Source organism: Anopheles coluzzii, chromosome 2 (genome assembly GCF_943734685.1).
Source record: "Anopheles coluzzii chromosome 2, AcolN3, whole genome shotgun sequence".
Lineage (NCBI taxonomy): Eukaryota > Metazoa > Arthropoda > Insecta > Diptera > Culicidae > Anopheles > Anopheles coluzzii.
The window spans coordinates 16,653,749-16,680,787 of record NC_064670.1 but is presented as its reverse complement, the minus strand read 5'-3'; the positions used below and the strand labels follow the sequence as shown (position 1 = coordinate 16,680,787).

General features: G+C 45.3%; 1 protein-coding gene across 8 annotated transcripts in view; it reads left to right on the top strand.

The window, feature by feature from the left end:
* Positions 1-27,039, top strand: part of LOC120948957 (homeobox protein homothorax) — a 190,508-nt gene that overhangs the window by 52,017 nt on the left and 111,452 nt on the right. For 7 of the 8 annotated variants that reach the window (XM_049607105.1, XM_049607108.1, XM_049607106.1 and 4 more), the window contains 3 exons: positions 4,756-4,806; positions 5,056-5,106; positions 15,485-15,670. In XM_049607105.1, the coding sequence (XP_049463062.1) occupies positions 4,756-4,806; positions 5,056-5,106; positions 15,485-15,670 (288 nt within the window). Of the gene's footprint in view, positions 1-4,755; positions 4,807-5,055; positions 5,107-15,484; positions 16,043-27,039 lie in introns of those variants that run through there. The other variant, XM_049607109.1, reaches the window with a different exon arrangement.

The window sequence follows — 27,039 nt, the reverse complement described above, 5'->3', positions numbered from 1 at the left end:
TGACACATTACCATGCCATCGGTTCGTGTCCCTTTTGGGAGCTAGCTGGAGCCCCCGTCCAACCGAACCAGACAGATGATACAGCGCGCTTTGATAAGATCGGCGAATAGTTTCAGAGTTGTGCTGTTAATTGTGTGTACGCGCGCGCTCACTCTTTCTCTCTCTAGGTACGAAACAGAATTCGTCTTCAGCACGCAAAGTTGTCGTATCTGGTAATCGAATTTTGAGTGCCGAAATGCAATCGGAGCCCGGATTATTACATCCGGGTTAACTGGGTGCGTGTTTTGGAGTTATCTGAGACCGACAACCGGGCCCTACAATCGACAAAGCGATTCTACTCTAACGACAAATTAAGGGCTAATTGCAGTTCCGTACCGTGTTAACAGAAATGCTTATCGGAAATACTCCCTTGCGGGGGGAGCCGGGAAAACAGGAGAGAAAACAAGGAACAATTTAATTGACTCCCGATATGCTCCAACACGGTCCCATAAAAATGTGACGCTTTTCGGCGCACATAAAATGCTGAATTAAATCTCCAAAACTAAATCGACACGAAACCGACAACAGATTTCGCTTTCCATCGGGCTCGCTCCCTGCTAGCACTGTTGGCTGAGATTTTCAAAACGGCCTCTCCCTCTTGTACGCATTTCTGCCGCTGCGCTGCGCTATTACTGCTATTATTTGGTGCGCGCTGTGTGCGAAATAAAGTTATAAATTTATTGCTCCGGTAACGAAAAAATAACCCCGAACGACGCAACACGCACAACACGACGGTGCACAAAACCCATTAGGAATTCCTTCGCCCGTGAGGGTAGTAACAGCTCGCACACACACGCACACACCCAAACACTCACGCAGGATGATATTTCATTTTTTTCCTAATTTTTTACCCATTCTTATGTGTGCGGGGTTTGCCCTGGGTTTGCAAAAGAAGCACCGAGGAAAGTGCACTCAGCAAGCAAAGGCAAGGGAAGGATTTTCTTGGAGGAGATGGAACGAAAAAAACACGGCCAGCGCATAGCATACGGGGCTTTACCGGGACACGGATTGCGACTACCCGAACCATTACCGAAACCACCTAATGGCCCATCCCCTGGTGCCCACGTTGAACCGTGTCCCAGGGTTCTCATGAACACAGGTCCTCTCTTACCGAGGGGATCAACGAAGCCTCACATAAGCCGACTCCCCTTCATGCCCAAACACACACCCAAACACACACACACAAAAGGATATTTTTTGTATCCTCCCCCCCTCCTCATCGTCGGGTACACATCAAAGTAATCCCTTCCCGTAATGCCCGTATAACTCCCAAAATCCATTCCAATGTGCGTCTTCCCGTTTGTTGGTGCTGATGGGGGTGGTAGAAGAAGTTATGAAATAAAATAGTCGTGAATTGTGTTGTGTTTTGTATTTCGTTATAAAATGGGGAGATTGTTTTTCCTTGCTTTTTTTTGTTTAAGAATTCCAAGATTCCCTTTAACTTTCGGGAGGGTTGAAGTGCCCGTAGTGCCAAATACAGCAACTTTTTCCCTGTCCCAGTAGGAGTAGCCCTTCGACTTTGTCAATTTACCTTCAATTTGTACGCTACACTACGGCCCGGTGTACACCCCGAAGTACGAGTGCCAATTCCAATCCACCGGCTCACTGACCCGTGCATTATTATGGCCCACCCCTGCTCCGGCCCCACCCACCCGCAAAGCCGTGTGCCAGCGCACGATGATGATGATGATGTCCCGCTGCGTATGTTCCGGCACATTTCGGATGCGGTTCGTTGTGTCCGAATGGTTTGGGAGTTTTTTTCTTCTTTCTTCTTCTTCGATTTCTTCTACTCCTTCTCGCCAAATCGTACCGCACACGCTCACTCGGAAAAGCGACGATTGGGCAGAGCGCGCACAGGAGAACCTCTTGTGCCAATTTGGCAAATTTCGGCCGGGCGGTTTTTGGCGAATGTTATCGTTTGTCGGCCTTTCTTCCAGTTCCGGTCGCTCCCTAACACCGCAAGGCGGTGTACAAATCTCCAACTTCCTCGAAGGGGGACCCATTTTCCTTTCTTGGTAGCTTGGTGGCAGGTTACCCCGCGGTGTGGGCCCCTTTTCTTGCGCCGTTGATAGGCATGCCGTTTCCTTCGCCTAACAATGATCCGGATGTTTCCTTTTGCAGTCATAACGGTTGGGGGGGGGGGGGAGGAATACTTCCCCATTCACCCCATTTTATTCTACCGTATCATTGAAGAAACACACATACACTCACACAAAAGGCGCACACAGGATACGACGAAGAAGGCAGAAACTGTCACTTTCTTTACAGCAGCGTTTCTGCCTGCGTGTGTCGTTTGCGTCAGCAAACCCCCCCCCCCCCCCCTCTATTTACGGGAACGGCAAACAGGGGCAGAGCGCAACGTTTTCCTATTGCGTAACTGGCAGTTATTTTTCCTGCCAGCAGATGGCGGAAACGTAGACAACACAAATGTACTCCCCGAATGGAAAAGGCACAAAGCTGGGGGGGCAAGGGCGGTGGTACCTGTGCCTCTTTTCTTCCTGCTCACCGATCCTTGTTGGTTTCCTTAATTTCCGGAAGGAGCGAGAAAAAAAAAGAGGGCGGCCGTGCAACGGAAAAGCTATACCGGGAACCGCACACTTCAACTTGAAGGCCTATTTCTGTTTCCTGTTTTGCAGCAGGCCAGCAAAATATGGACCAGAACCTCCGTCCCAACGTTGTCGTGTGGCCAACAATTGTAGCTGCCGGGGGGCGAGGTCGGGGTCGACAGTCCGTGCTAGGCGAACTGTGAAATAATATGCTCGTGTGGAGGAGAGCTGGTTTGCTGGTGGCACACTGTTTGCAGGCGGGGCTGTGCGACGTATCGGGCCGGCTGGCTGGGAGCCATTTTGCGTTTTGGTACATCGTTGTCCGTATTTAACGAAGCGTTGATGAGACCGACCGATACGGTCGTTACGGGACACACTAGAGCAGGAGTATCTAAATCTGTGTTTTTCCTACCGACAACGACTGCTTCCCACTCGTGCGGGAAAAGAAAGATATTACTCCGGAAATGAGCAGGACACAATTTGCTCGAGATATCTTGGGGTTGCGAAGATGGCCATCATCAGTTGGTCTGTCTATTTTTTGCTCAGCCCCAAAAGAGTCGTATCGCTGTGGGCGAGCCGGGACAGTTAAAGGCTCCATTTCGATCGGTAGCAAATGACCATTAAGGGGGCACATTATTATGGACAGTCCGGAGGCAAAGCGCAGTGTCCAATGCCGTCTCGGCCAGAGATCACACGGGGCAACACCCAGGCCACGTTTCAGCATCTCACCGACTACCTTAATCACCTGTTTGCTGAAGGTCTTCGCACTGGTTCGGTTGGGAACGGTTGGTTCAGTTGGCAGCAGACCGGAATGATATGCTTTAAAAGGAAGCAAATGCAATTTCCAAACTTGAATGCTGCAAGGAGTTGTCGTTTTTCTTTTTTCTTCCTTGCTTGTACTCCTGTTCTTAAAAATAACAAACCACTGATGACTTCCGTCCATCTTGCAGCAGTACACATTTCCTGCCACACCAGAACGTACCGACTTTAAATTCTAATCATTTCACCCTAATGATACTTTCTGCAACTGTGCCAAGCAAAACTTCCGTCAAATTGTAGCCAAAAAAAAACAAGACAGCTAGTCCATTAGTGTGCATGCTGCTTTTGGGGAGAGGAAAAAGTTTGTTATCAAAACAAATGACTCTTTTCATTTTGACCGCCCTTTAGCTCGTTCGGCAGCCTCGGATGCTTACGATTTGAAGATGTTCTTGTGCAGTTAAAATGAAGAAAAAATTGCATGGGCTGTGTCTGTGAGTGGTAAAGTCTATCCTCCCGCACTATCGGGCAGGCAGTAGCTGATACCACATAAATCGTGATTTCGCAACAAACGGGCGTCACAGACGACTCGGTGAGCAAAGGTACATGTACAGCCAGCCATCGGATTCTCCTTGTTTTTTGTTTCGCCCTGTAATTGATGCGATTAAGGTTGTTAAAGAGCATTAGCTCTCGGGCAGGATAAGGAACCACCACGCTCGAAGGCATCAACGTCAACATCATCCAGCCGAGCACTGCTTTAAGGCGAGCACGAGAGGCGATCGAATATCCTTGCGCAGATAACAGCTTGAAAGACAAATTCCTCGCAGACAAAGAACGCAGAACAAAAAAACCACAAAGACCACGAGAGTAGGAATCAAAATAACAAATCATTCTGTGTATCATCGCGCTAGTACCGCCGCGACTGGAATGTGCCACTGTGTGTGCGCTGATAATTTTATGACTCATGACTTTTACGATGGGTTGCCGTTAAGGAGCCACAACAAGAAGGCGGTACAGGCGGCCTCTCCTCTCTGCTGGAGTGTGTGTGTGACTGTGTTTCTTTTTTGGGAAGATTGAGGTCATAAATCCATGAAGTCTGGTGCGCCATAAAAAAACGGATGGCCACCGGTTGATTTTCCTAACCGTCTGTGTGTTCGTATACGGCTCAATCGTTCCTCTTTGCGTAAAGGGCACGCTTGTGGTGTGATGCGGGAGGGCGTATTTGTTTGACTACCAAAAATCACACCTACCTGATATTGCTTCCGCTGATAGTGCCGTACACACTCTCGCTCTCGACTCGGTCTCGCTGTAGTACATATCTTTAAGACCGCCTCCCGTTATCGCGGACATGTTTGCTATATGTTTCTTACCATTTTTTTTCTAACCTCTCTCTCTCTCTCTCCCTCTTTCACAGATTCGGCAAGAAAAACCCTACTACGTAGCAGATCCCGAAGTGGACTCACTTGTAAGTATCATCCCCGTCGGTAGATGGGTTGGGGGTTTCTATCTCTATAGAGCGCATTGTTCGCTAGTGTAATATGACCACACATCGCTGTCTGCAGATGATCAGGGGTTAAGGGATTTTGTTTGTCCGCACCACCGCACAGTGAATGAGGTCATACCACTAGCCGCCGGACAATCGGACCGTACTGTATCGTGTACTAATGGAATGTGTTATCATTTTCTTCTCTCCCCTCTCCCCACCCATTTCTAGATGGTGCAAGCAATTCAAGTTCTAAGGTTTCATCTATTAGAGCTTGAAAAAGTAAGTACTACTCCTACCAAACACACACAAAAAAAACACACCCCTCAAACGACTGACGTTTTTCATTTTCCACTCGAAGTTTACTCGTACAACCAACCAACATCTTCAAACTTTCTGACATTCCTTTTCTTCGTGAAAAGCATGAAAATAATAAATAACTAAAGCATCAAAACACACAGCTTCAAACAGAACGACCAATGTGGTGAAAGGGGTGCGACAGCAATGAAGCGGGTTTTTTTTTTGTTATTGGAAGAAAGATGCACTTTTTTAAGACACTTTCTGGCCCCTGTCCAACCCAGCTGTCCCGCACGCCCGTACCCGTTGGGAGTGTTGATTTTTGATGTTTTATGTATATTTTTATTTCGCTGCCTTACTGGGGCCCGACACCAACGTACCCATGAAGCGTGTACGCTGTGTACAACTGCCGTGTTTCTAAGCGGTGATCTTCTCTTGTTGTTTACACACCCAAAAACCACTCCCACAGTGCAGTGTCTCGATCGTGGACAGTTGCCCCATTCGTGGAGTGATGGCTGTGTTTCGCCCGATGATGCTGGGTATTTATCGATCGAGCGTCTGCTGCGACGTTTCGTTTCATTTTTGTCAACTTGCGGAAAAAAAGGTTTTTTTCTTACTTTACCACCAGACCAGGTCTCACAGGAGAGATCGACTACTCCCCCTCCGAGGCTGCTGGTGGTAATTTACAATTGTTGTAATACAAAAGACGTCAGAACAATATAGTACAATCATAACGAACTAAGTTTGGAACGATTTGTTGAAGCTTCAGTATAAAAAAATAGGATACTTAATCATACAAAACCATACAACTACTAATACTACTTACTTTGTTGGGGTTTGTGCCCGACCAATCCAGTCCATTGCACACCGCAATGCGTTCCGTCGATCATCGTCAGCGTGCGTAATTAACAAAGTGTTGATAGTTGATACAAACCTACAATTAAACGAAAAAGCGAATTAAAACGTTAACTCTCCGATTATGGGCAGAGGACGCAGCCCGCATATTACAGACACATTAACTTTTATTTAAAACAATTATCTTCATATTATCGGTGAAGCGTTTTTGCCCTCCCCGTTCTATCTGTATCCCTCGAATGATACGAAACAAAACAAAAAAAACATCCATTTCCCTATCAGTTTCTAATTATGAAATTAGAATTTGTATCTGTCCATCAAAAGGGCAGCAATAAATGTACACATACCGTCGTGTCTTTTTTACCTTTCTTCCTTGCTCTTTGAATTCGTCCGTTCCCTTTCGCTGGGCCCTTTCTTCGTGGCTCTTTACCAAAACCCTTCCCTCCCTTCGACACGCAAGCAATGCGGCAGCAAACGATCATCGGTTGTTGCTGTTTTTCTTTCACCTGTTCACCCTAGCCCGCGGGAAGGGTTTTCCACAACGCGCCTCGGTGTGTGTGTGTGGCGGTGTATTTATTAGCATCAATTGGGACATTTGTGCACCGAGGCAGCAAGCCGTCGATCCCCTGGATAGCCGGTCCCGTCAATTGTCCGTTGCCGAGAGCAGCAAAGGAAAAAATGGAGCATTTGCCATGGAAAGACAGTTGCAGCGGGGATCCTCCACCAATAAAGCGAACGGAACACGAACACACACACACACACATGAGGTAGATTCAGCGAGACCGATAAGGAGGCTAGTAGGCTCTTAAAACATTACTATGCTGCACCGGGCAGCATGGTGGTGGTGGGCAAGAGGACAAAAAGCACCGTTCTAAAAACGGGCGCGCTTTGGTGCGTTCGACTTGAACGGCTTTTTTATTATTATTTCAATTCCTTCGCTTTTACCTCCCTCCGAAAACGCAACCAAGCCGGTCGCACGGGGTCCTTCCTTTCGACGGGGGCCGCCCGTTTGGCCGGGATGGCATTTTGTGCGTGTGCGCGCGCGCGCACACTCACACACACACACACCCCTAAACTACCGCTGTTACGCAGCTAAAAGGAACCGAATTGAACCATATAACGCACACCTTTTGCGGGGTCGGGAGAAATCCCGCAGCACCCATTTATTGACCATTGGCCGGTGCGCGGTAAAACTGTTCTTCCGGAACGCAGCCCGCGCGGCCACACAGCGAAGAAATAGGAGAACAAAAAAAAAACGCAGAACAACGAAACAGACCAGAGGGCAGCACCCATCGGAAGAGAAGGAGCACCAGGGCAACACCGCGCAGCCGGAGTGCGCACCGGAATAGAAAATTGGTGAAATGAAATTCTAGTCATGAAAATGTTAATTAATTTTACTGCAACAAATTCGTGCCACTAATCTGTTATACATTTCATTATCATTTTAATTACACCCCCGGATTGTGGGAGTTTGGAGTGACCGCCGGGACGGTGCGCGGTGGTGTGCTGCGTTCTCGGTTTGATTCTTTTGTTTGCTCTAGTGAAGGGGTGTTGGTTTTTTTTGTTGCTCCCTTTCTTTTTTTTTTGGGAGCTTGCCTTTTCTGCCCAATTTGTAGCCGAGAGTTTTGAGGGGGAAGAGCGATGGTTGAGTCGTAAATTATTTTCTTCCTCATACTTTGTTCACGAGAGGATCAAACCCCCGTTGTGTGGAAGGGAAGCGGAGAGATTCATATGATCCGGCATGGGAGAACAAGCATTCCTTCCCGCCAGCCATGGAGCACACCACAATGTTGTTCGCAATGTTGTTGTTTTGGTGCTACGAGGAGATACATTAAAGCGAGCTTTTTTTTAAGGTGGTCTCTAAACAGGAATAGGTGAGAATTTATCCCGTATAAACAATTACCAAGCAGCACAGACCACCAGGGAGTACAACAACTACATTGGAAATGGTGTTGCCTGTTAGGAACACGACCAGCTTGACTACCGAACATATTCGCGTATCAATCTCGACTGGCATGTTGGAGATTTGTTACGACTTGCAAACGAATTTCTGAAAAGCAAACCACATCGCTTTCAGGCGGGAGAGAGACAACAAATCGCCTCCATTTTCCATAAGTCATCATGGCGTCATTACACCAAGTCTGACGCTGGCGCCACTCCTTGTGCCGTCGCCGCCGGCTGCGACACTAATCAAATAATCCCTCGAATTGGGCAGTAGTGATAGCGGTGGTGACCCTTCAACCGCTTGTAGACGCTATTGACGCGTCTCCCCATTTGCTCCCCCTCCGTGCCACTACACCACGATCATGTGTGTGTGTACATGTACATGTATGAAAATAAATATCAATAAACAGAGCACAACAGTGCCGAGCAAAAGTGAAGGGATTGGTGGAGTTCTTTCCCTCCACTTATCAGTGCAAACTGATCAGCTGTTGGTGGATTTTGTCCCTTCACCCACCCTCCATCCAACCGTACCGGGGTACGTTATCCGGCAATTGAAAGCAGCCTTGTGTGACAAGCATCGTCGATTGCATCGTCGGATCGTGATCGGATTGAGCCTCGATGATTGATTGCAATAATAATATTAGTAGCAAAACCAGCGGCCCTATGTGTATGGGTGTGTGTATTATGGGGAGGCAAAGCCACCTCCTCCTTTCCTCATCAACGCTCACAAATGACACTTTGATGTACCGACGCAATTTGTTGAACCGGTACCGTAGTCGCTCGATCGCTGATTGCGCTCTCGAGTCCCTCGACTCAACATTCAAAGGTTGGAGGTGTCGCTCTTGGCTGTGCGGTTGATACGCCACCGCACAGTTGACGGGGATGAAAAATCATCTTTCAATTGTTTCTGTGTGCGATAGAATACGTGTCTGTGTGTGTGTTTTTTCCTTTCTTTTCGTTTAGCTCCCACACAAAACCACAAGGCTTTCAGCGATGACGGCTACTCCAATGCTGGAGTCTCCTTTTTTCTGATTAGATTCGCGCGCGTGTGCGCTTGGTCGATGGGAGATGGTGCGGTTGTCTACTAATGTTAAAAATATGTAGTTCCATTATATTTTTTGTTGCTGCTGCTGCTGCTGCTACTCTCCTTCCTGGACCATCGGGTCCATCGGGTATGCTTTTTTATCTCCCTGGCATGGTTCTCCATGGCACGCTGATATGAGGATGAGGTTTCGTTGAAATTGGTCCGGACCATTGGCGTTTGGCTTGCTGCAGCATCGCCCGTGCACGGTAAAAGGACATCAAGGAAGGGATCAATAAAATCCTCCGATTTATGACCAACACGAGCAGCCACTCAGCTCCATACACGCACATATGGGGTGGGAGGTGCTTTTGCTGTGAGTGGCCGGAACCGTGTATTATCACTTCCCGCGCCAGCGGCAGCGACGGCGCGGGGGCGCACATGGGAATGTACATAAAAAATACAAATATATGACGCAGAGCTAAGGAACCTTTTCCCCTTGCCGGTGTGCGTGTGTGTGTGCTTGTGTGAGAAAAAGGTTTTAGTTTAGACACTTTTGCAGCCAGGACACCATCACACAGCTTCCTTCTTCGCGAGCCCCACGGTGCATAGCTTTTTGCGCACGCAGTAATTTGTGAGCTGTGCGTTTCCAGATGTTGTTCTGTCGCCCGGTTTTCCCCTCCTCTGCTGCCGGTGCGAATTATCGCCGAGACAATTAATTGGGCGCACAAATTGGACCCGCTCACCGTACCGAACGGGCGGATGGTAGGTTGAGGCACGAATTTTAAAGAAAGGAACAGTGAAAGAAGGACCTTTTAATGATGTGCGTGCACACTACTTCGCGCGTGGTGAGATGTACCACCTCCGCCTGTGAAGCTTAATTTTAACATCCCGCTCTCTCCCCGCTACCCGCTTGATTACATGCAATCAGGATCGGGGGTGGCTGCTGCCGATGGTGGAACCGTTTTAATGTGTGTACGAATGATTTGCGAACAACGGTTTCACGGTGGTTCTCATCCGTTTTTTTTTTTGTTTGGCTCTTGTATTGCGCTTTTTAATCAACCTTAATAAAGCGTTCGCCCCGAAGCCTGGAACGCCGTTTCGTACGTCGAATCAGATGGTTTATGTGTCTGCGCTGCTTGAGCTCGCTTCGCAGTTGAAACTCAGGCAGCAGTAGCGACACCCAGCCAGCCATTCAAATGGGGTGTTGGGGGGTGTTGGGGTGGACATAAAATATGGATTCGATTCGGAGGTTTTTGAAATTCGAGCCGAGGGGCGAATATTGAAACGATCCGGTAATGGGGTTTTTGTCCTCACCGCGGTGCCACTAGCTGCACTGCGCAGGGCAGCTGGGGGTTTGGGCGGTGGCCGATGACCTGCCGCGTAGATGAGCGTGGATAGGAGGGGGGAGAGGAAATGAATCAAGCCGAAACCACCGCGCCCCGGCACAGCGGAGACAGCACACCGGGCTGTCTTCTCGCTGTGGGCTTTTCGGCCGTGGAACAGACGTTCTTCTCAAGAGGGGAAAAAAGGCAAAAAACAAAACAGAATCTTCTGTTTCGGCGGCGAAGAATATCGAATGTACATTTGAATATACTTCCAAAAGGCAACATTCACACACACACACAACGCAGGCCAAACGCGTTGAGGTAGAAAAAGCAACCTCGCGACACAATAAAGGATAAACGATATCAGGGAAGGGAATATGGCATATAAATATTGGCGGAGACACGAAACTCAAAGGGGGAGACAGAGAGGGAGGCACAACAGGCCATACCAAATGATGAAAAAAAGAATCACACATACACGAGAGGCTCTCCCCATGAAAACACAAAATAAATAAATAAAGAACACAATGAAACACTACACGAATTCGTTCGAAGGGGGAGGGGTGGGGGGATGATTTTTTGGTGGACGACGTTTGGTTCCTCTTATTTTTTGTACGAAAGGGGGGACACCACTGTGCTGTGGTACACCCCAACCCCCTCTCAACCCCTGCAAACCCCCTGCAGCTAAGCCCAGTGTGTGCCGTCAATCGCAGGCGGCCCAAACAAAATGGGCAAGAATAATTTATTTCATTTCGAGTTCGATCGTACACCCTCCCCCCCCCCCCCTCCTCTTACCGTTTTGCTCTTACACCTCTCCCCATGAGGCACCAGCACCAAAGAGCAGCTCGTTAGTTCTTGCGTGGTTTTCTAACGTTTTTGGGAAAACAGGTTTACCTGTATATCAGCGGATTTTTTCTTTCGCTCTCTCTCTCTCCCTCTTGCTTTGTTTTCATTCGGTTGTATCTTTCCGTCCGGAACCGTCCGTTCGGTTTCGTCGAAGGACGACCTGCGGGATCCACGGCCGATGGCAGACGAGACACTACAGAGCGCTTCAACGCTCATGCTCCGTGTGCTGCAAAACGAATCAACATCAGCAGCAACAACCTCCACCCCAGGTATGGAAGAGGAAACCCTTCCGATGTGAACGTGTAGCACCCACCTCGCACAGTCGACGTCGTCGTTGTCGTCGTCGTCACACACATTTTGGAAATGAGCTAACGCTAGAGCATCTAGTGTGCTTTGGTTTATGTTCAATGGACGGTTCCATATCTGTCACCGGCAGATAAATTTCCGCCCCAAACACTTTCACCCCCTCGTCCAGGAGCCAATTTGCACCGAAACAGGGAAAGGGCCACCCAAAGCCCAAGCGTCGTTGTTGTCTATGTTTATGGCAAAACAAAACCAAAAAAAAAAACGATCCCAAAAAAGCACTTGACAGCTTCTACGCGATTGCACAGGTTTTTGAAAGGGTTTTTTTATGGCTTTGGCGAGAAGATGACATTGTGTTTTGTTTTTGTGTCATTTTTCGCTGGAAACCTCTCTGTTTGGAAACATAGACGCACAGGGATATCGCATAAAAAAGCGATGACTGTTTATGAGGTACAGGCGTCGTCCTCGTTTGAAGTACCCTTCGTTTTCTTTTTTGGTTTAGTGGCTGATGCCCGAATAAACTGTGCCCGCACCTGATAACATTTATCGTTGAAGTTTATTTGATTCACCTGTGCGCCCCAGCAGGTGGAGGAGGTTTAATAATTTGTCGACCAACTCCTCTTACCTTAGGGTAGGGAGGCTAGAAAATGAGCATGGGTAGCGTCATCCCGAAATGGATTCAGCAAGGCACACAGTTCGCTGCTTAAATGCTCGTTTCCTTCCCTCAAAATGGTGGCTGAAGGACCATTACCTCTCGTGGTCCAACCGGCAGAGCCAAATCGGCCATCGCTGTGCGTCTCGAGCTATGCTAATCGTTCGGGTACGATTTGGAGAATGTGGCACGAGAGAATTTTGCACACTGCTGCCACCATGTGCTTCATGGCTTCTTTTCGCTCGAAAAAAGGCGTTCTTGGAGCAACCGAAACACTAAAAGTGTGTCCGTGTGCTGGTTTCGTGTGCGGATTTCGCTCAACTTCTAACTGAATTTTATCCACCGTATCCACCTGAACGCAAACACACATCAACGCACACACTCATGCCATTTGGTTGAAGACAGTTTGGGAAGGATTTGGCAAAGGAATCGCGTTTTGCGTTTCACATTTACGGGAAAGAACCGAAGAATAACCGGATTGATTCCCGTGCCCAAGGCCCTCAACGTTAACGCCAAACACACACACAGTCGGCGGTTCCTGGGACTTATTCGGAAGGTGATTAAACTTCTCCCCCCAACTTGGCAAACCCCCAAACCCTACGTGAGCGGGGAAACCCTTTCAGTCCGGAGTGGACTGCTCAGAACGACGGTGTGGAATGTTTATCGAAAAATACTTTGAAACTCGCTCAAAACTCATTGACTCCTGCCCTTCGAAACGCTTGTTATGTCTGATCGCGGCGATGCTCACTCCCCGTCCCCGCAAGGAAGGATTTTCGTGCGGTGGAAGGATTTTTTCACCTTTCGCGTGTTCCCCCTTTTTTGTTGCTGTTCGATTGTGTGTCTTGCTTTAATTTCCTCCCATCGTTGCCTTCATCATTCGGGGTTGCATATTTTTAAAACCCGAGACCCCCGGTTTGATGATGAGTGTTGTGCTGTGCGTTTTGGGGCTTTGGCGCAACATTCCAAGTGACGATGGATGGTGGGGGGTTTAGGTCACGGAAGATCCAAATCCATTACGAACGAAGCGATCAAGCGTGTGTGCGTTGATCATGCTGGTTCTGGAGTCTGATCAGGCGGCCGTCGCAATTTAAACGATTCTAAAATATGCAGCACCAAGTGGTGTGTTTTTTTGTTGTTTTCGATCGCTTTTCCGTGCCTATAGGTGCAGTTCCGTAAAACCTCCGTAATCGGTAGAGAAAACGTATTTCCTGAAATTCGCTGAATGAAATGCTTAACTTTATCGCTTTGTCTTCTTCTCATATTTGTACTGCAACACTGTCTCGCTATCAACACTATCAACACTTTGCTAAAGCTGACTACGCGCGCGTCACCGAGATCGATCGAACGAAATGGTGGCAAATGGGAAGGACCGGATGACAAATCAAACGGACGATGACAAACGCTCAACACGCGTAAAACAAAACAAACAAACAACAAAAAAACTCTCCCCTTCTCCCAGAAACACCTTACCTCGCTGGCAAGTGAGAAACTTGTCGAATGTTTTGGAAATTCTAAATGCTTACCCCTCTGAGCGATCGCTCTGAGCGATTGCTCGATTTTATTTTTAATTCCCCGATCGGGAACGATCGTATGGTACAAACGAGGATGACAAACAATTACGAACGCAACCACGGTGAGCAAGGGTTCAGGTGTGTGCGAGTGTATTTTTGTTCGTTCGCACACAATTCCTTTGCTTCCTTTTTGCAGCATTTAAAAGATTGCAGATTGTGTAAAGATCAATCGACAAAAACAGTGCATCCCCGCTTTCTGGATGCATTCTGGTGCCTTTTTGCCAGTAGCGGCCAGTGGGTAGACTTTTGGGAAAAATTAACTTCAATTATCGCGGTCCACATTGTCACCTTGCCGGTGGTGGAATTTAGATTGCACAAAACCACACCAAACCAATGGAAGGTGCAAAGGTGCAATGACAAGTGTGTTTGTAACGAATGCACCACTCATATGCACATAACCTCGAACGGAACTGTTTTTATGCTTCTGTACATGGTGCATTAAATCTTGAAAAGGATCTACCGTACTCATAATGCAAAAGATTCCAACGTGCATCAAACACTCGCGTTGACTTTTTAATCTGTTATGTCCATTGATCGTTGTGGCGAAATGTGTAAAAGTCGCCGTCACTGATCAAACCCTTCACTTTAATGGAATGGAAGAAGAGCAGAAAACGATCACCAATACCATCAGTTGTGTGTTCGTTCTTCTTCTGTCGATAGCTTAACCGAAAGCATGATGCATGATATCGATTGCATTGGTTTTTATGCTGCCAGTCAAATGCGATTTTGATCCTCTCCTGCAACAATGCTTTATTATAAATTATGACTCTACACAGACCGAAAGAGAGGCAAAAAAAGGATGAGTTCGCCTTTGTTGTCGATTTCTCGTTCACACATTCGACGGTTGGGAGCATTGTGTTTTACTCTGATCCCTGATGAAAAGTGTGATGGATACGAAAAGCGGGCAATAATTCACCATTCTTTCCACTGTGTTAAACACAACCCGTCCAAACAAAAAAACCCACCCATGATATGAAATACTGAAGCTTCGAGATAACAAATACCAAACAGACAAACAAACGTGGAAAAAAAACCTTTACAAAAAACAACAAAACCACCTATTCAAAAATGACGTTTTGCACGGTGTGCGATAAATAAATTTTACACCAATCGAACACGATTGAGCAATAGATCCGAATAAAAACGCACAACGCATACCGACAAACAAGAACAAAAACCAAACCAACAAAAAAAACCTTCCAAAAGAATGACAAAAATGTAGCCAATATTTTATTGCTGGTCGACTGATAAATATCCCATGCAGCATTGAAACATGAAACAAAGCCATCAAACCATGGCAAATGTTGTGTCGATGGTGGTACTGGTGGCTGCGGTGGTGGTGGTGGTGGTGGTGCATTTGGTACGCAAAATACGCGGTGCTCTCACCTCACCCAACCGGCCAACCGCCCAACCCATCGACGCGTGCACTTGAACGATTGTGTTGTGCATTTGGTGCATTGTTGCACTGCACTGCTAAACTGAGTTGTAAAAAAACAAACAAAAAAAAGGGAAATTAAAACAACACAAAAAAAACATTATTAAAATAACAAAACTACAATGGAAGATCATAGCGTCCTAGAAACACGGGTAGCACACGCACACAACCGGCCCCCAAATTGGATGAAGGCAAGAGAAGAAAAGAGAAGGGAAGAAACTGAAGGGCGAGTGCGAATGCCTCGACTGGAAAAAAAAGCAAAGCAAATCACAGTACAAAAAAAGAAGGAAAACAGCAATAAGCAATAATCGCGACTTGCAAAATACTTCTTTTTTTTTTTTTGCTCAATTCTGAACTGCTTTTTTGTGACACCACCTTTCCCTTTCTCTGCTTTCTCTGTTGTTTCAGGTGCATGAACTGTGTGATAATTTTTGCCATCGATATATATCGTGTTTAAAGGGTAAAATGCCAATAGATTTAGTGATTGACGAACGGGACACCACCAAACCACCAGAATTAGGCGGTGCCAATGGCGAGGGTAGAAGTAATGCAGATTCAACATCGCATACTGATGGAGCTAGCACACCAGACGTTGTGAGTACCCCCTTCGCGGGAGCACATGGTCCTATATTGGCGAGCTACAATGCGGTGGTGCACCCATGTTCGTAGTACGACTATGACCTTCTTGCAAAAACGAAGCGGGTGCTCACAATGCCCTGGGATAATGGCCAGAACTTCACTTGATCGCGCTGAAGAACTTTGATAAGACATTTAAAACAGAAAAAAAACACATACACACACACACAACCATACAGATACAGATTTGAGTAACAAGAAAAGGAACAAACAAAGAGAAAGAGTTTAAGAAATGAAAACAAAAGAGAGAAAAAAACAAAATACTACCAACAAATAACTACAAAACGCTAAAACGCTAGAACGCAACAAATGAAAGGAGGAAAAACAAACAATGCAAACAAACAAAACCCCACTATGCTAAATAGAGAACCCTTCTCCCCCCCCCCACCTCTTTATGTTTAGAGAAACAAGCCCCTAAAACTTGAAACAATGCAATTCAAATGAAACAACAACAACAACAAAAAACGTAAACAGAAAGCTTCGAAATTATGAACTAAAAAAAGGTTACAGAAAAAGCCACCACAATACTACATGTATGAACCATTTTTTTTTTAATCGATAATTGTTTAAACATTTTTTAACATGTTCTATTGAAACTGAAACAAACAAAAGGAACAAAAAACATGCAAATAATAGCTACCGCTACAGTTTTACAGCCGTGTGCCGTCTCAATGTTGGACACAGTTGGAACTTGCTTTTTAATTTTAAAATGCCGCCCCAAAAATGCCACCATTAAAACACGAGCAGACGAGCAACATTGATTGATTTAACACACATTTCCGGCTGCAAACTAGAATACCAAGCATACCAAAAAAAAAGTTATTAAACAAAACCAGCTGAACAAGAAATCACAGCATCGCTAGCAGAAAGGCGAGTCAAAGGCAGAGAGTATTACAGTATACGAGCAGCGAGGGGAATAAAAACCAGACACAAACACACACTTTCTTGCCAGTGCTGGGCCTGCTACCTATTTCGCATTGATGATTGCATTTATGAGTTCTCCCTCGAGCTCTTTACATGTATTTTTTTTTTCCTTCAAATACTCCAGCTTTTCCCTTGTCGGAAAGCCCGCGCAACCTTGGCGGATCATGGCGGATCGCCAGTGGTGGAGAATGCACAATTGAGTTGCAAAACGGCTGACCGGCTGGTACTGGGCAGGTTACGTTACGCAAATTGAGCATGTGCATTCATCTCTGGCTGGCTGGCTGGCCGGTGGACTGGCTGCCTTTTGCCGGGGCAGCTGGCATGCACAATGCGAATGAAATGAGATGATTAATGAAGCGTTTGCATCAACCGTACAGAAGCTTCGGAATTGCATTCCGCGGGGAGACATTATATTAAAATTAAAAGCTCTTCCAGCACCGCACCAGCCGTGGTGGAAGGGTGGCTGATGCGCAAAGCCCTGCCCTGCTGCACACACCACATCCAAATACTTTTGTGTTTTTTTTTTTTTTGCTCTCCCGCCTGCGATTCGTTCTGCAAGCGCGGAGTGAATTTGCATTCGAGATCTTGTTGCATTTCGCGTGCTTTTCGTACATGATGTTTTCTTCATCTTCCTCCCCTTCATGTTTTGCTACGGTTTCTTTGCCGAACGTTGTGTAGTACACACACGGCTTGGGGCAGCTAGCACCGTACGTACAGTCTGTTTGATCAGCTCGCTCACGTAGGCGAGCGACACGATATAGCGTGCGTTTATTATGGGGCCTGTGCGCATGGCATGGTCGAATTATGGCATGGAAGAAAAAGAGAGAAAAAAATGCAAGCAAGCCAGTGTTCCCAGAGTAGCAAAAGAAGCGTACTAGCATAGCCAGCCAGACAGGATGACCGATGATGGCAGTTTGCAGAATGCGGCAGGCACCGTACCAGCCGAGCGTAGCAGCGCGAACGCGCAGGAATGGATCAGGCTTGGGAGAAGGATTTTAACATGCGCAAATGTTTCGGTGCCCGATTAATAAAGCGTCCTTCGCGGGCGACGGGCATGCGAGCATGCAAACTAGAAGCACAGGACATGTGTTTTTCTGTGGTTTTGCGGAGGAAGCAAAGTAGAAGAAGAAGAAGAGGGGAAAAAATGCAATCCTGCCAAGAACGGCCGAGGGAAGCTAAAATAAATGATTGTTTTTGCACCTTTCCTCCGATACGAGGGAAGGTTTGCTTTTTTTTGTTTTTTTGTTTTTTTGTTGTGTACTGCCGCTCCACGCACTTGCTTGGATGCAGCGCACAAAGGCATGTAAATCGATGCATAAAGCAATCGTACACGCACTAAGTAGCACACGGCACGCAGGCACAGATCCGCCGCCAGCGGTAGCATGAGCGCACAGATCTTAGGGCGACAGCAAACAGCGCAGACCGGAAATGAGGCAGAAGATAATCGCAAGAAGTCAAGCAAGTCAGACAGCGCAGTTCATACAAAAGTCAAACAGCCAGGCAGCGAAGCGACAGGAAGCGATAACCAAGCGTTCTACGCCCCGCAACTCCCTTCTTTGATTGTGAAAATTGTAAATAGTATTTCCGCGCGCATAACGCATAGAACTAGGGCAGAGGAGTGAAGGAGCATACAGTAGTAGCAGTGGTAGCAGCCGCCACGGCACGGCAGCGGTACCAGCAATGGCGGCAACCTCGGCACACAAGAGAGTCAGCCATACAAGTAAGGCAGTTAGCAAGTGGCAGAGCACCCACCGGGGCCACCGGCACCCAGGGTGGTGCTGGCAGGAGAAGGGGTAGAACTTGGTAGCGAAATGAATGCAGCGAAGAGGAGTGAGGCAAACACAAAACCTAGCTAAACGAAAATCAGTCTAATGCAATTGCTGATGAAACAGAAATACGTAATTAGTAAGTAAGCAAACTAGTGCAGAAAGCAGGGCAGGGTCGCAGAATTGCTCGAATTTTGAACACAACAAAATTAAACCTATTATTAATCTCCTCATGCGTATACGTAAAAAAAAAACAAACTAAAACAAATACAACAAACTACAACACTAAAAGAACGAAAAAGAAAGAGAAAGAGAAGAGAGAGAACGAAAAAGTATAGCAAAAAAGCATAAAGCAAAACAAAACAGTCCGAGGCAAACCGGAGGGTATTAAAACTGCAAGCGTTACAGCTCTAGTGTAAACCACAGTAAAGCGTTTTTGGAACTAGCGGAGAACTAAACTAAACATGTAAAAGGCTTAACAACGATGCAAACATTTGCTAAATCTGTTTTGAGAAAATCAAACGTTTAGAATGAAACAAAATGAAAAAAGCAAAACAAAAGGAAAAAACAAAACAAAACAATAGCGAATGCGAACAGCAGCGAAACCAGGCAAACAAAACAAAACAAACCCAAAAAAGTACTACCAGCGAACGAACGAGATTAGTTTTGTAGCACTTCGTTTTTGCAAGAGGCCCATATAGCTCGCCAATAGTAACTATATTTACACATTGACGTAACAATTTGGCAAAAAAAAACAATATGTCGTACCCCCGCTCCCCTTTTCATCTACTCCCTTTCCGCCCACCGCCCAACTTGTCGAACCATTATTATTGACTAATGCTACTATTTACCTTCAATTTTTTAATAATTCAGCAGAGAAAAAAACACTCACCGTCACTTCTACTTTTATAGTGATTTATAGTGTTTTTTCTTCTACTTCTTCTTCTTCTCCTAACCACTTGTGCACACGCGTCCTGCCCAATGCCGGGCAGCGCATGTGTGTGTTGGCAAATTGTTTTCTAATATTTTACCCCGATCGCCCACAGCAGAGCAGCGGTGGGCAGCGATTTGTTCTAAATAGTTAGCCAAACCAACAATAACCCTCCACCACCACTCACGTATTGGAGGGAACACCCCCCACCCCCTCCCTTTCACACACACACTCGCCGAGCGTTGCATATTGTTGCAGTTGTTTGCTGCCAGCAGCATGTTTAATCAATCGTTTACTTTCCAGCCATTCTCATTCTCTTTATTTTATTTAGCGCACTGTTGTTTTTACAGTGTTTCTATGGCACTTGCCTGTAATGGAACTGTAGCCCCGTCCCTTTTTCTTCCCATTTTTTACCCCCTCCCCATCAACCCAGCAACCTAACAATAATCGTAAATTGTAACGACTCCTCTCCCGAGCGCCTGTAGCAAACGTCCGGGGACGAACCTTTCATTGCCAAATTGTTACGCAATACTAATTTATCTTTTTAGATGTAGCATTTTACTTTTTTTCTTTTCCCATATTGTTATTTTTTGTTTAATGTGCATGCCCTTTTTTATACCAAGACAAATGGAATTTATTAGATTTGTGATATTTGATTTAACGATTTGTGCTCAATGTTGTCGCCAATTTGGTCGTGACCAGCGCCTTCATGGGGCGCTGTTGACGATTAAGCATCAATTAGATGCACCCGTTAACTGTACTGCTTGAGTGCACAAGTTAATGTGATTTTAAACCTTTGAACAAACTGCTCGAATAATGTCCTTATCTTGATGGATAAGGACAAACCCTCATTTAAAAAAACACACACACAAACTCACAATCTCTTCACTCTCTTAACCATTCTTTAAGGAAAAACCATGCTAAATGGTTTCATTTTATCTCGATCACCATCTTGTGCATCTTGTGTGGGGTTAACAAAAAAAGGGCTCTTTTGTACTTTCATCATCCTTTTCCTCCGCATACATGTTGTCGAGTAAGGTTTCGCTTTTCGATGTGCCCGTCGGGGCAGTGTGCAGTAGCTGCTGCTGCTGCTTTGTTTTCTCTGCCTTTAACCATCAACATCAACCATCAACAACACGAATGAACAAACGAATTGTATGGGACCCCGTGCCGGAACGAAGTGTTAAGAGTTTTGGGTACTTTTCGTACTTATCGGTTCGCGCGTACGCTTCCACAAATTAGCCACTTCCACAGGTTTGAGATTATAGCTCTCCGAAGCTCCCCTCTCTCACCTGCCCGTGCTCCGGGGGGTTAGAGGGGACGGAATTTCGCTTCCCTTCGCTCACCCGCACACTCTTCCACGTGTCCGAGCTGTACCTTGCAAACGCGTGGTGGTTTAGGCTAGCGCTTGCGTACGGAGCAAAAAACGTATTGTAATCTCAAGCTAACTACCCTCTCGGCTTTTCTTTTGCGTGTACAAATACGAAACAGACACATACAGCCACACACACACACACACAAACTAAGCTGCTTAGAACAGAAAGCAAAACGAATTACTTCCTTAATTAGCAAAATTATCGCACAAACAGCAGCAGGGAGGGGCGCGTACTAAATACGTAAACGCAAATGTACGACTGACTTTGACTTTTCTCGTTCTTTAAGTGTTGGTAGAACAAACAGTACGCGGGAAGTGAAAGTGGAAAGAGCAAAGTTAGGCTAATCTAAACATTATCTAGCGGTAAGTTGACCGAGATGCAGTTGGCAGTGGCATTAGGAAGGCGGGCAGACGGATAGGCAACACAGCCCGGGGGCAAAGGAATCTTAGTGGCAATTGACTCTTAAGAATATTACGTGAAGATAGAGAGATAAAGAAAGAGAGAGCGCGAGAGAGAGAGAGAGAGAGAGAGAGAGAGAGAGAAAAGAAGGGAAGTTTAATTCAACCAAATTTTATCCAAGTTTAGGTTGGTTAAACACACCTAGCGTTTCCCAGGAAAGTCACTGCTTATACGCTCTACATACGTACGTAAGTTTAGTCAAGTGAGCAAGTATGCAGTCACAGCGTGAATGAAATGTGCAAGTGAAACAAGAAAAATCAAAATCGAAAAAAAATATTGCAACAACAAAATGGAGTCGATACAAATTAAAATACCCATTTAAGCAATGAATAATACACACACACCAACTCAACTAAGTGGTGGTAAAATGAGTATACGATTTTAATGCATAACAGCTACGAAAAAGAAGAAAAAACGAAGCGACACAAGTGTGCGCCGATATAAAGCTAACTAATTCGAGTATTAAGCTTTATGTATCTGTTTTTTTTCTGGTTTGTTTTTTTTTTTATTAATTATTACACGTTTACTTATTACCGAACGGTAGAGTATTTTAACCGCAAGGGGCCTAGGGAATACGCAAACACAAATTATAATGGCCGATAAGTATGATAAGCGCGTAATGTGTAAGTGCAAGAAAATTACCAGAATAGTTTAAAAAAAAAGAGGGTAGGGAAAATAGCAGTGCAAGCAGGGGTCGTCAACGTAGGAACGTAGCACGATTTTATTTCCAACCAATTCGCCACTCAAACGAATATGCATACGCATTCATCTTCATCCAACCCGCTAACCCGAAGCATTATTGGTTTGCAGCAGGAAGATAAGCTAAGAATGAAAACAAACGCGGGTGCACAAGTCAGGGAAGCGCAACATTTCCGTTTTAATTTTTGCACACCGAGCAGAGCAAATCCGTTCGGTTGGACCGATTCATTTCGATTGCATTTAAAGCCACGGCTACGAACGGGACGACGGGTGGGAAGGGCCTGCGTATGAAGAGAGGGGATGCAATGGCAATCCCAAGATACGGAACAATATACCAACAAATGAAAGCAAGAAAAACACGAACATACATACGTATACCAAGAGCAACACATGATTGCGTGATGAATGAAATTGTAAATGTATACCTAATTAAAGTATTTTCATAGCAAAACAACTCCAGCGGCAGCAAACAGAGGGCAACTACTAACTGTGCACACCGTGGCAGTCAGAGGGTGGCTTTATTTTGCGTTGTTGTTGTTGTTTTTAGGCAAGATTAGAATAGTGCAAGGATTGTGCGTGTGGGCGATGTGTGCGCGGAAATGATTTGATGAACGCCGGTGCGTTTGCAGTAAAGGCTCCCACCACCTTCCCTTTGCCCTGGAGCGACAAACAGATCACTAATTGGACGAATGCACTGTCTTACCTCACTACCTTGTCCTATGTGGAGCTGTAGGTGAAGGCTGAAGGGCAGGGAACAGGAAATCCTTACTGCAACAGCCAAGCGACAGAAAACCCAAATCATTCCCCCACACTGCCTGCGCTCTCTTATGCAACAAAAAATGGGGGTAACGGTATAAAGCAAAAAAAAGAAGGAAGAAGAAGAAATACTAACACACCCACAATACAAAACGTATACGATGATGCTTTCATGCAATGATGAAACGCGTAACCAACCAATCAAACAAAACAAACAAAACGAAGCAAAAGCGTGTAAAACTATTGATCATATAATTTTTGCATCGAATACTAACCACACATTAAGGAGCATAATAAGGGGGGGGAAATTCGAAAATGGTGCGGCCAGTTTTTGCCTCGGCCTCGGTTGTCTCCCTCGCCGCTGCCGCCACCGCCGCTGCGCGCGCGCGCGCACGTTCTAATCAGCTCAGTTAGCAATACCTTGTAAGTATGTAATATAAATGCGATAAAAACAGAAAACTATGAAAGTATGAAACCGCGCCGTGTAACCCCGGGACACGCGCACTAACCGCGGAAGAATGCAGCATTTTAATGCCAGTAGTATAATGCAAATGAATGCAAACAAAACAAAATGACTATATACGTACATAGATGTAGTGGCAAAATGCTAAGAAACTAACAGATGTAAGGAAGGAATCCGTTTCCCCCCTCCCTCTCCAAGACTCCTTTTCCCCTCTTTTCTTCTCCTCCCTTAGAAGCAGCTCACTGTCTGTCTGTTCACTACCCCTTCCCATCCGTACCGGAAGCTCCGAGAATCTTTTCCCAATTTCCTAATCTTCTCCTTTTAGAATCTACAGCCCTCCCTCTTTGCACACAAACAACGGTTATCATCCCTTTAAGTAACAACTTTCTAGAATCTCGTGTTCGCTCGCTATCGAAAAAAAACACACACAAACACAAAACGAAATCTTTTTTCTAAAAAAATACGGTTCGTTTATAGACGTTGCGTTGAACTCTTTCTCGTTCACTTTTATTTAGTGCGTTAAAAATTTAGCTCTAATTCTTTCATCCTTTATTCTAATGCCAACTCAGTGTTGTACACAATTACCTACTCACACACAAACACACACGCATGGGTATACGAGAGTATGTTGTTTTGCATGCAAGACGCATAGGAGAAGCAGAGTAAAGTTAGGACGAGTTATCATAGTACAGTATTGTTGCCATTGTTAGGGAACAAACCACGAAAGGCATTGCTTACTTACCACCCTGGATGGGGGTGAAGCCTCCCCCCTTTCCAATTTAGCAACGTAACAAACATTGCATGGTGATGAACGCATGAACAAGGATACTTAAAACAATACGGCAAAGCATATACGTAAGCGAAAGTTTATCATGTTGCATGGTGACGCAAAACAAAAAATACGTAAACCTAATGTATAGGTCGTGTTCACGCATGGTGAATACACTACTATTTGTACAGGCTCAGTGGCAGATTCTAGCAAATGTTATGTTGTTTCATTTCTATCGTGTAATGCTAATTTTATACCAACTTTGGATTTTTTATTAGAACCATCTGTTTTGTTTGCTTTTTGTTTTGACAAAAATGTGTTTCTTTAATTAAATAAAATTTGTAACGAAAGATCTCCCTTGAGGTGAGTGTGAGCAAAAAGAGAGAGAGAGAAAGAGAGGAAAATACAAACGAAACAAAAACCCATACCTTTGAACTGAGCGTGGAAACAATAAATAAAGCGTACACGAAAGGTATCACACACACACAGCAAAGCCAGCACCTCACGCTGATATCGGACTGAAACGCCCGAGTCACAAAGCAAAGGCCATACTTTTGGTGCGAACATGGGAAGAAAAGAAGAAGAACAAGAAGAAGAAAAAACTAGGCAAATAATTACGTGGCTCTATACGGATAAATCTATTGCTTCCTTTTTTTTTTTGAATAAGAGTACACTCGAGAGCAGGAACAAAACTCCACCAGGAACTACTCGCAAAAAAGCAGTGCTGGCACGGGGAAAGGAAACGAAATGAGGAAACAAATCCTAACCATAATTTTGTAAATAATACCTTACTATACGTAAAATGCTCGAGCTTCGATTGCATTCAGAAGAAACATTACAAAACAAAAAAAGAAATGAAAAGGGTGGAAAATTCAAAACGCATTACGCATAACCAACTCATCCAGCAAAACAAGGAAAACAAACTGTAAGAAACTCCCGAACTACCAGTGGGAATAGCATAATCCACGTAATGTACAAGCTGTTGCTTCCTTCCTTTCTCGTTACAAAACACACACATCCCTACACACCCCAACACAGCTTACCATACACACACAGACCGTTACTGTCCTTTTGTTTTCCACTTTCACCCGCCACCGGGGTGAGTGCAAGAAGCGGTGCGCGTTTGACAACAAAAAAAAAAAAAAAACAATACCACCACCGGGCTACGAATTCCTGCAGTGAAATGCTGTACAGGAAGCCAGCTTTGAATGGAGTACCCCAATTGAATGTGTTTCACGCTCAATTGGAGGAAAAAGCGACCCATCGGAAGCGGATTGTCAAACGTACGTAGCAAATGTTTCTTGCATTTTCCCACCGGCAATACAGGAAAGGATTGTGCGGATGCGTTTTGTTTTCCGTTACTCATCCGTTTCCTTATCCGAACCTTGTGTCCTTTTCCCACATCCTCCCACACAGACACACACACATACACACACATCCTCGGGTTGCTTCCGATACATGCACAGCTACACACATTCCCAGGAGCCGAAGGGGGTAGAGCCGATAGACAGAGAGCAATGATGATACGGACAACGAGAGAGAGAGAGAGAAAGAGAGCGCCACAGAGAGTTTTTCATGCAGTTACGATCCAAACGATGTTTTTTCCAAGAATCTCTCCTTTAGCGTAACGTTTTTTCCATCATCATATACCTCCTACATACATAGGGTATTATTAAACAAAACAAAAAAAGAGTTAAGCAAGAAGAAAGCAAAAACAAATACAACAAAAAACAAAGAAAAAAAACGAACAAAAACCTACGCGATTATAGCGAAACAAAACAACAACAACAACAACAAAGCAACACAAAACCCTTCCAATGTGCTTCCTTCTTAATTTTCTTTCCTTCCGTTACGGGGATCGTTCCGTTGTAATTGAATGTTTAGAGCATAGTACAATGATGTTCTGCTTCCTTCTCTTTTTTTTACACCCGTTCTTTCTCTCTCACTCTCACACGCGCACACCGACGCATTTCATTTTTCGCCCTACCGGGTGCGGGTTTCTTTGTTTACATGCAAAACACCGTGTTTAGAAGATGATTATTTCCGATCTAGTTATTTTTTTTTTTGGTGTGTATTATTACAAATAATTTTATTATTATTATTATTCTAATTGTAACGCAAAAAAGAAACCGTTCTGATTTACATTACACTTTATGTGATCGAGAGTTGAACCCGATCACAGCTCGGTGAGGCGCGAAGCTCGTGAGCGATCGAAACCATTAAGTAAAAGAGGGGGGCGGCGGCGGCGGCCACCCCGCCACAGCGAGCGCGCGCGCGTGCGCTCGCACTAACTCATGATATTATGTATTTTGTCTATAAAAGAAAACGAACAAAAAAAATACACAACCGTGAAGCAAAACATTATAACTAATATTTAAACTATTTTTTGACAAAATAAATGTTTTGTTGTTGAAAATAAAAAAAAAATAAGCCGAGAGAGCGTGTTGTTTTGATTGCATCCCATCCCGATCGACGCGCGGGCGAGCGCTGGAAGCGGAACAGAACATGGCCGTACCACCACAGAAGCAGCAGGAGCAGCAGGAAGAGAGAGAGAGCAGCCTGTTGATCGTCGTAAACATTGAGAAAAACCCCTGACCCTATCACTTCACCCATACAATTCGTCTGTTCATTCGTGTTTGGTTACAAGAGGAGAAAGGCTCTAGAGAAACGTTCACTCAAACGAGATTTGTTTTCTGCAGCAATGCACACACCAATACCGTTTTCAGCACACATTTTTACCACACAAATCACTGGCGTGCACTGTTAATATTCCCAGCATTGATCACACAGCATCGTATTGGCGGCTATAAACGGGAAAAGCCGTTTTATCTCGTCCCATCTGCAATGTACACCATCAGCATGCAAATGTGCCTGCAACATTGTCGTGGTAGGAGCAAAAACAACCTGTTCCCCTTTTGCTGGGTGGGAGACTGATTGAAACATACATCGACCGGGATTTTCTATTTCATTCGTGGCGCGGGGTATCATCGGCGTCAAGTTTCGTTTAATGTGCGCTTCATAAAACCGCCCCCGTTAGCCCCACACTTCCAACCCAGCCGTCCCAACGCAATAGAACGTTTTTATGCTGCATCATAAAACGGTATCCGATTATGAAACATTGTCACTCGGATTTGTTGTGTGTGTGTTTTTTTACGACACACACACACACACACACTAGACAGTC